The 12335-nt window shown below is 53.5% G+C and overlaps 1 protein-coding gene across 2 annotated transcripts in view; it reads right to left on the bottom strand.

Moving 5' to 3' along the window:
• KCNAB1 (potassium voltage-gated channel subfamily A regulatory beta subunit 1) overlaps positions 1 to 11695 on the bottom strand; it is a gene marked incomplete at both ends in the record, with an annotated part of 78304 nt that extends 66609 nt beyond the window's left edge. The window contains one exon of one of the 2 annotated variants that reach the window (XM_082487357.1): positions 11424 to 11695. In XM_082487357.1, coding sequence (XP_082343483.1) covers positions 11424 to 11695 — 272 coding nt within the window. Of the gene's footprint in view, positions 1 to 8176; positions 8596 to 11423 lie in introns of those variants that run through there. The other variant, XM_082487358.1, reaches the window with a different exon arrangement.
• Positions 11696 to 12335: the final 640 nt, after the last annotated feature.

The raw sequence follows: 12335 nt of genomic DNA, 5'->3' as shown, positions 1-12335 counted from the left end.
TGTCAAGTCTGCAGGTGATCTCCAAGCACTGCCAAGCGCTTCCGAGCCAAGGATCCGCTGTGCTGCCCAGGGCCAGTGCTGGCCGGGCAAGTAGTCCCTGCTCTCCGAGCGCATCCCAAACAGTATCGACCAACCACTTTCATACTGGAATGGCGCCCATTTAATTAACAAAAGGATTTGCAAGAGGATTGTTACTTATTGCCAGATGCATAACCACTCATTAGGTCCTCGGGGGAAAAGAGTAATTATGCGTGCCATCTATGGGGTGTCTTTTTCTGCAGTGAAAAAAATGTGCATTTCATCACCCCCGCTGGGATGGGCAACCGAGGGCTGTCGGGGGGACCTGCTTACCCCTCCTGTGGCTGGACAGCCAGGACTAGCAGTTCCCCCCGACAGCCTCACCGTGCCTTTTTGGACACACTAAGGACCCCCATGTACTTCACAAACACCCTGGGAAATAATAGTGACCGCGCTCCTGGATTCACAGGAACACCGTGCTGTCTTCTGGAGTCTTTCTGGCACGGGGATGAAGCCAAGTAGCTATGAAAATGCACGCTGAAAACAAGGAAAAAAAAAAAAAAAAGCAGCTTATCAGGCAGCAGCAGGTCTGCAGCACCAGTTTAGCCATGGGAAAAGCTGCCTTTCAAGTCGGCCCCCCCGGAGCAGCAGCGCAGAGCGGAGCCGGGGGGGGCCCGGCTGCCCCCCGCAGTGCCACCGGGGGGCTCTGCCTGGCGGGGAGACGCCGAAAGAGAAAGGTGGTCACCTCGGTGTGGGGAAAAACACAGAATAATAAAAATGCTTTTTTTTTTCAGTTGCTCATTTCGGCTTGGTTAAACTGTAAAATAAACAACTTTTGATTTAAAGCCCGGTGCAGAGAATCACCCTGCTGAGCTCCATCGCTTGCTGAGCGTGCGGGGCTGCTGCTGGTCCTCCCAGAGCACACGTAACGCATTCCTACTCGCAGCAGCGCGACAGAGCGCCCAGAGGAGAGTCCCTGATTGAAGGAGCATCCTGAATTACTGCAGTGACACCAACTGCTTCACAGCAGACAGCACTAGGAAGTATACCTAGGAGTTTCGAGAGCAGAAGCCCCAGGAGCTCTCCACCCCAGCTCTGTCCCGTGGGAGATTTGTCACTCCCGTGTTATTTCCTGGAGTTGGTCCTGGGATGCGGCCGCAGGCTGGGGCCCTGCCGTGGGGCAGCCCCGCAGGGGGGGCTGGCACCCCCTCCTCCAGGGCTGGCATCAACCGTAACCTCAACCTCCGTCCGCTTCCCTGAGCTGGCAACGATTTCCCAATGCTGGAGTAATTCTGAGGAAGAGGAGAAAACTGCAATCCGCTGATGAGGGGTCCCTGAGCCCGACAGCTCCGTGTTAAAATTAAGTTTGGTTGGAATCATTTTGCAGCTTCGCCTCCTCTCAGACACTTACCCACTCTTTGGTCCTGCTAAATTCTCCCCGATATCCCCAGGTCCCAGAAGGGCACTTTGTATCCTAAATGTTTTTTTGCCTTTGCAATCTGCTGGACCGGACAAAGTATCGCATTTCCAGAAAAGTTTCCTCTTTACATTACCCCAGGCTTGCGTGCCCTGCAAATTCTGAATGCAATGAAAAGTCCCTAATAATAACCCCTAGTGTACAAACTGGGATTAATAACCAAGAGGGAAAATCAAGGGAATTCTCTGAGCACAGACTGGGCCATCCACCTGCGCTGCCGGGGCTGAAAAGGGGCTTTTTCTGCTCATAGCGGAAGACGTGCAGAGGGAGGGATGGGGATGGGGCAGGAGGAACCGCAGGGAGGGAGAAAGGTGTTGGAAGAGCAGCTGCCTTCGCGTTTGCTTATTTACTTCAATTAAGCGAAGCAAAAAGGTTGTGATTCCATCAGTATTGGATTTGTATTGAAGACCGAAATCCATTTTTATTCCAGCTGAACCGTGGCCATCAGCGATGCCGGGCGCAGGGTCGGCGTCGCCGGAGCGCACCCCACGGCTGCTGAGGCAGGGTCCCGCTCTCAGCCTGCCGTCGGAGCCAGCCTCTTCAAAGCCTGCCCAGAACCTGGGGTTATGATCATTTCCGAAAGGATGGAGCCTTGAAACAAACCAGCAACAGCTGCCAGAGGAGGTTCAGCCGGGATTTTCCTAAACTCAGCCCCTCTCCCACCCACCGTGCAGCAGCTTGCGTCAGCGCGACGTACGGCGAGGTCCCGATCTCAGCAGCTCCCAAAATCAGCCCGAAGGTTCCCAGATAAAACCTGGTTAAACCAAGACCGCACGGACTGAGTTTCATCCCAGGGCACGCGCACAGACTGCGGATTTCAAAGCCGGATATAAATATACTCGTGAATATCCCAAAATTTCCAGCCAGCCCCCTGGAGAGGTGCTGGATGCGCTCCGCGGGGCTGATGGCGCGGTGCGGGGCGGTGAGCAGGCGCAGCAGGCAGCGCGCTGCCCTCGGAGCTCCGGGGTTGCTCAGCATCCGGTGGCGCCGGCTTTCAAGCTGGAGTTTGACGGGAGCAGAAGGTGCGCGAAAAGCAGTCGCAGGCGTGCAAGTTCCTGCCGGGCAGCCCCAGGAGCTGCGGGGCGGCTGGGGTTGACTGCTGGGGGGGTGAGCTGGCGGGGGGCGAGGGGGGAGAAATTTGGTTTGTCTTCCTCCTGCGGCACGGGGAGCATCCTACGGGAAGGTGTGAGTACCTGTCACCGTTGGTGAGCGCCTCACACTGCCATAGGAAGCGTGTGTGCACGTGTGCGTGTGTACATGTGTGTTGGCACACACGTGTGCGCGTACACGCGTGTTTCTTGCGGGCGATGGTGGAAAGCAGCAGTGCCGGGAGCCGGCACCGTTCGAGCAGCTAAAGAGCTCCTCCTGCTGAAACCCCGCCGGGGAGATGGGGCTCACGCCGCACACATGCGTCTCCCGTCTCCCCAAGGAGTACAATGGCGTTTCTGACTTCAGGGGGGAAACACCGCGCCACAAACACCGTAGGCACGTAGGGATACCCTGTGCGCGTCCTCACACACGTCCCCTGTTCGCATCCCGTCCTCCCCGCTCCGTGCACGGGGGAACCCTACAAAGAACGGCAGTGAGAACCCTACAAAAATCACACAAACGACAAGCAGCAAGTGGAAACGGAAATAATTTGGAAAAAGGGTAGTCGTGGGAGTATCTGCCATCACCATCGTACTAGATAGCAGGCGCTGTGGTTTGAAGAGAAACAAAAACCCACTTATGGAAAAATTACACTGGCTATCAGAAAAAGGACACAGCTGAAGGCGGCTCCATAGATCAATCTGCGCAGGAAATAGGGGATACATTAACGCTGTAAGCTATATCCCAATAAATACAATGCAACTGTGCTCTGAATCGAGCAGATTAGGACGGGATTACAGCGCAGGATTATAGGTCCCCACCGAGTGCTTTCATATATTTTCCCATCTGAAGATTAGATATTTTAAAGCTTCCATGCATGAAATGAGCCTGACCAAGGGAGCCTGGAAAAGCAGCTATGGCAAACCATCCCTCCCAAATCCCCCGCTCTGTAGCAGCCCCGTGGGGGTATAAAAGTGACCCCAGAAGAAGAGACGAGGGCCGAACGGTGTGACCTGCCCGCTCAGCCCCTGCACGTTGACCCCTCTCCTCCCGCGCAGCAAAGCATCCCCGACAGTGCCCGGGAGCGGGTGCTGAGAAAAGATTATAAAGGAACTGAATGAAAATACAGTAACGCCGTTCCCGACACATCGCCGCGGCTTTCCGCCATCTGCCATTTAAAAACTCGCTGTGCGAGAGGGTAAACCCGCCCCTTTGTATCTGAGAGCCCTGGGTGGCCCCGCCTGGTACCTCGTAGTATTTTGAACACGCTCACACTTCCAGCGGCCCAAACATCCCCTGGCAGTGAGATCCCCAGTTTCATTAGACGACGCAGGGAAAGCGTTCTCTGCGTTTTAAACCCGCTGTCCAGACATTTCGTTTGCATTCCCCCCTGGTTCCCGCGTTACGGGAGACAGTGAGTTACTCGCTACAGGCTGATTTTAAACCCATCTGCTGTAATCCCTGTCAATCATTTTTTTCCTAAGCTAAAAGCCCGTTTAATCACCCGCTGCAGGCACAATCCCGTCCCTCAGAGCCCCCTGTTTTCTGCAGCCCAGCTTACTGTGTCCCTTTGCGATGGCACGGCCGGCACTGACTGCAGGATTTGAATTGTCAGCTGCCAGAAATTTATTTTTAAAATTGGTATTTTGCTGTTTTGCATGTTACATTTCCTAACACGGTGTTTGCCTTTGTGTCTACCACGAGTTGACCTAATGGGGGGGGGACACGACGTTTCAGCAATAGTTCTTCTGCCGGAGTATTTGACGGTTTTGCCTGTGCTGGTCAGTGCCTCCAGTGGTCAGCACAAAGTCCGGGTACTCCCCAAAAGCCTTTTGCCATTTCAGGATTTGATCCTGTTACCCCACGTGCCACGATGGCCTCAGTGAGGTTACCAAACCGGAGCGCCTTGCTAGTAAGTTCAGCATGTTTGACCTCCAGTAACACTTAGAAAGCAAGTAACGATGGAGTTGAACGACATTCATGCCGGCGCTGCAACCGCGTATTTCACTCCTTTATTGCTTTTCCTGACACAGACTTGTACCACCATATGACACACACCAAATTAGACATACAAATCACAGCCCTTTTGCCAGCAGCTTGTCCCTAGAGCTCTCTGGTATTTCCTTTCGCTGTACTCAGCCACAATAAGTATTTTCATTTTTCAGAATTAAGAGATATTGGCTAGCTGGTCATGGCAATATTTTTATTACCAGCCCGAGCCACCACCTCCTTGTCCTCCTTGCACATCAAAGGAGGCCACAAGTGATTTGGGGAAAAAGAAAAGGCTGAGCGAGGGTGGGTTTACCACCAGTTTGGCGATTTGCAGGTGCCCCCTCCTCCCCGCAGTCACCGTGCCCAACTCCTGCTGCGCCGGCTGAGCGCTCGCTCGGCGCTGGTGCCGTTTCCCATTGATAGCAGAAAAGGGGAAAAAAAAAAAGCAGCCCATCCCGCAAAGGGCTACCCCCTGGCCAGTCTTCCTACAAGAGCTTCTGCATAACAACCCTAAATTTCAAGTTTTTATTTAGCTTAACCAACAAAAGCAATATAAACAGGGTAGAGCATCCCAGAGCTTTCTCGGGGCGCAGGAGCTCCCACCTCGGGGGCTCGCTCCAAACCAAGGAAGTTTGCCGGGGGCTTGTGCGCTGCGGGAAGAACCCACCCTCCCCGAACAAAACCTCAACCAAATATAAAATAGATAAAATCCAAATAGAAAAACGATACCCCCAGCTCGGAAGGCTGCTGCGTGGCTTAATCCAGCAGCGCCTCGGGACGCCGGGACCTCCGCGAATACTTTCCACATAGAACGTTTGCCAACAGCCTGCTTTCCAGAAGTTGCCTGGGTGCTTTCGCAGCCGTGTACATCTAACGTTTCACCTCCGGGCTCCCAAACTGCAGCTGCCCAAGCCCAGAGACGCGATTTTAACCATGCACGAGCAGAACGTCGAGAGGTTTTGCAGCCACGGCTCCCCGGCCGCGAGGACAGACCCGGCCCTCGGGGTCCCGTCTTGAACAGCTCCAACCCCAGCGCAGCGCGCACGGAAGGAAGCCGTGCAACGCACACCTCGTTGGAGAATAAGACGCCAAATTGGCTTTGCAAATGGCGTTTCATCTGAGAGAAATACTATTGTCGACAGAAACAAACTAAGCTCATGCACTGCTGCACTTTGGGTTACTCAGTAATAGGCTGAACTAAGCTGTATTTGCTAAAGCAATGAAAGGAAAATGAACTAATCATCCTATAAATAAAACAGCTTACGAGTCTTTAGTAAGTGTTTCTTTTTAACAATTCATTACTTTCCACACATAATTAAATAGCTTCTAATAAAAAAGGAGTTTTTTACTGGGCTGTCTTTAGACTAGACCTACGGATGTCTGAAGAAAGGTCTGGAAGGCAACACAAGCCACGCTGGAAAGTGAAACCTTCAAGCTCACAACAGGGCTAGAAGAGCCCCTGTACTTCTAAAGCCAGAAGAGCAAAAACTTGCGGAGAGCAGCAAGCGATGGCCGCTGGAGAATCCCTCCCGCCCTGCGGCAGAGCCCCGCGCACAGCCCCGTCTCCTGCAGAAGTCTTCCTCCCCCCGGCTGCGGCAGCGGTGGAACGCAATACGTTATAGCTGTTTCTGTCAACTGTGAAAAATGCACCTACTTAAAATTAAGCATATGCTCGAATCCATCAGCTTCAACAGAAATTAAGTGCGGGCTTTATTTAACAGCGACTAAAGGCTCTGATGAATGAGGACCACTCCGTTTTTGACGCGGAGAAGGGTGTGAAGCCGTTTGCGTGGAGCCCCGTGCGGGGGCTGAGCGGGCACCCACGGCCCTCGGCAGCGGGAAGAGCCTGACGCCCCGCACCAACTGCTCCCGGAGCACAAGGCGGTCCCAGAATAGCTCCTTAATTACATTTTTCTGTGACAGCAGCTTTGGGGATTGAGGTGGGGTTTTAATTTGACCGGTGCCTTCTTGGCTCCGCCGCAGCCGGGTTCAGTACCGGGGCGGCCTCTGCACATCAGGGCCCTCTGCGGGATAACCTCCTGCGGAGGAAACCTCAGACACCAGATCGCAACTGCCGTATGGGAGCACTGTGTGACTCCGACATCACTCGTGCTTCTCAGCGAGGGCAGGGTAAGCGTTAAACTACGTCTGGAGTGGACCAACACCATAGAAAGTGCAGAATTAGCAGAGCGATAAGACAAATGGAAATTTTCCTGTGTGTACTAACACCGACTGTCTCAAACACAGCTGCCACGTGGGATTAGGCTCATCAGAAGGGGAGCAAAAGAATTTCTCCTTAGAAGGGAGGCAAGCGTCCAGATCCGAAAACCCCAGTTAATCAGAGTGTCTCGCTCGGGGACAGCATCACTCCTGCTAACCCAGAGCGACGCCAGGGATTACTTCTATCATCGCTCCGCTCGGAGCATGGCATCCCTGGGATGCCGTTCCGTTGCCTTTGGACGTTTTCCCTTTCCGTCACTTGAACACTGTGGGCTCAGTTCTCTACTTATTTACATGGGCTTTCAAGGCTGCGTAACCCCAACCTGCTCCAAGGTTGGCCAGCCGGCGCGGGCAGAGCAGAGGTACGAAGCCCTTTGCCGTTTCCTCCGATGCCGGCTCCAAAGCACTTCCCTCACGCACTCGGTTCTCCCCGGACAGGGTCTCCAAACAACAACAAATTTCCCCAGCCGGCAGCTAAAGCTGCGACACAACTCTGCTGTTTCCGTAAAAATAGTAAAGGAGTTGTCTTATTTCAGTATTTAACTCAGACTGGCCGTGGGCAAAAGTCAACCTCTTGGGAAAGCAAACATTTTTGAAGAAAAGTTTCTTTTATTAGAAGCACAGAGAATGTATCTACTTTTCGTGGGGAACGTTATCCCTAAAATGAATCTCTTTTGCAACAAGACAAGATGACAACCGATAGACTAAGCACACCGATGTCTTCTTCGCCCATCGTCCCCCAGCCTACAGCCTCTTTCCCCAGGCTCTCCCAGCTCCCGGCATGGATGGGCCCCTCTCCCTTGGACGCTCTTTCTAACCCACGAGCCACGTATTTCACAGCCTGAGCCCAGCCAGGCTCTGGTTCTTGGGCTTTCAGTCCAGTTGCCCCAGTTTTAGGGCAGAGTGGGGACAGACATTACATCGAAGCACCAGCCACCATCAGAACACCTCTATTCATGTTTTCCGTTTCACCGGTCAGCCGTTATCCTTCTAATGCACATAAATAAATGAGTTTTCATTAAAACCTGGGAAAGAGTAAATATTTCCACTGAAGGTGAAAGAGGCAGTTCAGCGGACAGACACAGACACCTAACGGTGGAAGAGAAAGATCAAATTCAACGTTTTGAGCGAATAGGTCACCTGCATTTAGCTTTGCTCAAAGCGGTGCTAATTCTTATGGTGCTCAGAAAACTTAGAGAAGAAAAGTTGCTAAAGCAGACGACGTCTTCAGATTTTGTAAGCCTGCCCGAAGGTGCGCGCGGACGGGCGCAGGCTGACCACGGTGTCGGACGGTTGCTCGCTCAGGTTCCCCATAGTTTTAGCCGTTTGCCGACAAACAGCCAGCCACCGAGTCCCCCAGCAAGGGCCACGCAGAAGTACCTGTACTTCATCCCCGTCTCGGCTCGGACGGTCTCTTGCAGCGACAGCCCATGGAGGTGCAGGAACTTCTCCAGCTGCTTCAGCTGGGCGGCTCGGCTCGCCTGCCCCGGCCAGCCCGCCGCGGGAGGGCCGGCTCTGGGAACCACGCTTTGCTTTTTACCTTTCAGGAGCGCTTCGCTCGGCTTCTGCAGGCTTGGCTTGTGGGGTGGGATGTCCGCACAGCTGGGCTTGTACAAATGCATGGTCCACACGTTGCAGAGACCCTCAATGCCCAGCAGATACTGGAGTGTGGGGTCCTCAAGAGCTTCCACCCTACAGTCTGCCGAGAGGAGAGCCCAGTGCCATCACACTCCCACCAGTACAAGACGGTATGAGCTGGGTTGTGTTGCCCAAGAAGACCACAGGACTACGGAGCGGTATTTTTCTCCCAGCCATTCTTTATATTAATTGATGCCCAGGACGGATTCTGGCCAAGATCAGCAATCTTGTTCAGCTGCTGAGACCTATAATGGTCAAGTACTCCGAGGGATAAGGACTGCCAGTGGGAATAGAGCACCGACCCCGTTTCCCAGGTCTTATATTTAGATAATGAGAAATATTTGCTTGGGATTCAATCCAAGGCCAATAAACGTAAAACAAATATTCTCACAGGGTTTATTTCAGGCCTTGGCCTGGACAGATGACTGCTGCAAGCATCTCTTATGCAAGTCATTAAAACATTTTGTTTTCTCATAATCCATTGTGAACTCTCACAGCTCAGGTTACGCGGTCTGTAAACTCCCCCGGTATCTGCAGCCTCCCGGGGCTTCGACAAGTAATTAGAAAACAAAGGCTATGGAGCAGTCAAACCCCGAGAAGAAAAGAAAATAGCCTAAAAACAAACAGACAAGGGAAATACTCGAGAAAGGAACAAGCTACAGGCATCGGAGCCAGGGCAGAGAATGAGCACCAGATTTCGGGAGGCTGTGCGCTCCCTCAGGAGCCCGGACAGAGAGGGGCTGTGGGAGAGGAGCTGGCAAAGCCCCTGAGATGCCACCAGCCACTACAAAACCTCCAGCTCCACAGAACCTGCTGCTTCTTGGCACGGGGCAGCAGGTGAGGACACCGGTACATAAATAAAAAATAAATGTACCAAACCGACAAACAGTTATCTCACCACTGCTAAATAGCAAACAAAAAGTCTCAGTTCTCAGGGTCTTCATCCCTGAGGAGTAACGGGAGCAGCAGCACAAGTTTCACAGCGTCACCAAAGCCAGCGCCCGAGGGCACCCAACATCCAGGAGGACCGCAGTAGCCTTTTCCGGCCACCACCAGCCCACAGCAAACAAATCGTGACAATGTCTGAGAGACACCATGGAGGCAGATTTCTGAGACTCTTCTATTTTAAAAACTCAACCCATTTTCTGACTGTCACTTCAATCCCAAACACATAGGAAAAATAAGTTAAATAATCAAGTGATGGATATATCATGAACTCAACTAATCCTTAAATCTTTCAAAGCAGATAAACAAGGACTGATCCCAAACCCAGAACATATTTTAAAAGATTATAATTCAATGTCACAGAGGGGAGTTTGGCGTGGACGTTTGGATTACCCAGTGATTCTTTCTCTGCAACTGTTGTGTCAGGGTCCTGAGGGCACCGGTGGACCCCGAGGTGCCGGGCTGGGGCGGTGGGAGGGTCCTGCCCTGCCGGCCCGGGGCCCCTGTGGTACCCTGCCGCACTGCTGCCCGAAGATGGGGGATCCCCTTCTCATGGCGCTGACCGGGCCCGGCCATCGATGGTGGGGTGCAAGTGACGCTTTCAAGCTCTGCTCTTCGCGATGCAAGCGCGCTCAAGGGAGTAAAGCACGCTGCGTGACTGCAGCCATGCCTCGGAGGAACCGTATTTTTCCCTCCCAGCAGCGTAACACCAGTGGCTGTAGCTGTGGTCTCCCCTGCAGCTGCCTCACGGAAAGCGTGGACAGGTCTGCGGCGACACGCTTTACCTGAGCACGGTTTGTCCGGATAGGACTCCTGACTTCTCCCTTTATTCGCTCTCCACGTCTCCTAAAATAAATTCCCCCTTTTGTTTTACCTCCTGCCAGATCCAGCTCTCTCCTCATCTGAAACGCAAGGGGAAGCAGTGGCAAAGAAACCTGCCCACAAGCTCTTCTGCGTTTTTTTTTAGACAGAAGAGTTTCACTGGTTTGGCGTTTTGAGGGCTTGAACGGATCAGCATCATTAGAAATTTAGTTCTCCCCAAAGTTATTCCCCAGTGCTTTGCTTTTATAGGGCCGCTGAACACCGCTGACCACTCAGCCTGTTTCTAATTTTTCTTCTAATTATGTTTTTATTAATTTTTAACCCCAACGTATCCGCAAGATCTCGGTTTGTGCCAGCCACTTCGGGCACCCCCCTTCTGTCCGGGATTAGGGAAGATTTCACCCGACCTCTCAGCTGAAATCCCCGCTGTTACCGGTGCATTTGCGTATCGCTGGGCAACACGCCGAACCCCCTTTGGCCGCAGCGTTGTCCCTCGAGGTGAGTGAAACCCGCACCCTCCCTCCGCCGGTCCCCGAAGCCGCCCTGAGCGAGCACGGCCGCCCTGTCCCCGCGATGCCGCAGTTCGGGGGCGGCGGGGCTGAGCCCGCAGCGCCAGGCAATTCCTATTTAGGTTCCTATTTCATTAAGGGTCTGATACAGCACAGGAGATTAGAGAGTCGCACGTCTAATTTCCACTAATACCGAGATGCCCTTATATTTTTTTTAAAGGAGCGAGATCAGTTTCTGCAGGCTGCGACATTTAAGATCGCTGGCTTTCGGAATTCAGCAGCTGCGGGTTTCCCCTCCGGAGCGGCTTCTTCGCCGCTGCCCAGGTACGGGGAGGGAAGGGGGGAACGGGGACCCAGCACCCAGTAAAGGCTTTCCTGCCCCTTTCTCCCCTCACCCACGCAGTCCCTGCAGAACAGCAACGACTTTTCAACTAAATTCGCATGAAACTTGGAGAAAACAGCCTGCGAGAAATAAGGCTGAATAACCACAGGCGGTTTGTGCCGAAGAAGTTACAGAAACTAAGCAACAACTTTGCAGTATTTTCATCTCTGTAACGTGCATCCGTCGTGGCGCAGCGAAAAAAATAACCACCTGAATAATCAGAGAAGTCAACTCGTAAAGCCCAAAAGCTTTCTGTTATTATTATCACCATGGTTCTGGTTACTACTGGCGTGCAGACTGCTACTGCCCGAGCAGCCGGCGGGGTACGTACCTGTGGGGCATCCCGGTGGTGTAGGCGATGGTGTACTCGTGGGAGAGCTCGCAGACCCGCAGGTACCAGTTCATCTCCAGCTCCCGCAGCAGCGCCAGCCGCCGGGCACGCTGCTGGGGCTGCCCGCCCCGGCCCCGGCCCTCCTTCCCGCTTTCCGAGGAGCTCTTCAGGGCTCTCTCCCTGCTCCCCAGGGAAAGCACCGACTGCTTCCTCAGCTTCAGCGCTTCCTCGGCATTTTTATTCCCCACGGTCCCCGTGCGTGCCGCCAGCATTTCGCCTCCCGCCCCGGCGCGAAGGCAGCACCCCCCGCACTAAGTCGCTGCCCTCAAATCATGTAAACTGATTTTCAGCGCGCACTTTCCTCCCGCTATAACCTTATGCCGGCCACAAAGCTGTAATTAGATATGTGTCGGCAGAGCTTAACCAGAAAGAAGAGCTGCAACCTTCTCATGGAAACATCTGTAGCAGCCTCCCGCTGGCCAGTGGGCTTCGTTTTGCCACGAATAGGGAGGGCAGTTCTTAAAAAACAAAATATAACCGCGTGCAAAGCGGCACACCTGAACTGGACTTGTACAAAAGAAGGTACGTAGGTGGATGGTAGCGGGAAAAGAAGGTGCAGGTCACTGAAGCTGTGAGGATCGGAGGTCTCCAGCCGGCGGAGGTGAAGTCAGGAGCGTGCTCCCTCGACGGCAAACCCGCGGCCACGTGGGCTCGTCCGAGCAAACCGCAGCGCGGTTCCTGCCGGATGCGGCCTCACAGCATCTGTGTCGGAGCTGAGCCGGCTGCTCCATCCCTCCTCCTCCTCCTCCTCCCACGTGCAGTGCTCCAGCTCCTCGGATCGCCCGGTCCAGCAGGAGCTTCCATCTTCCAAAGGAGTCGTAGAAATTCAGGGATTTGATCACCCTTAAGATG

The sequence above is a fragment of the Vanellus vanellus genome (assembly GCF_965231255.1).
Source record: "Vanellus vanellus genome assembly, chromosome: 8".
Classification (NCBI taxonomy): Eukaryota; Metazoa; Chordata; class Aves; order Charadriiformes; family Charadriidae; genus Vanellus; species Vanellus vanellus.
The sequence above is the reverse complement of the archived record's forward strand: the minus strand, read 5'-3'. Positions and strand labels throughout refer to the sequence as shown.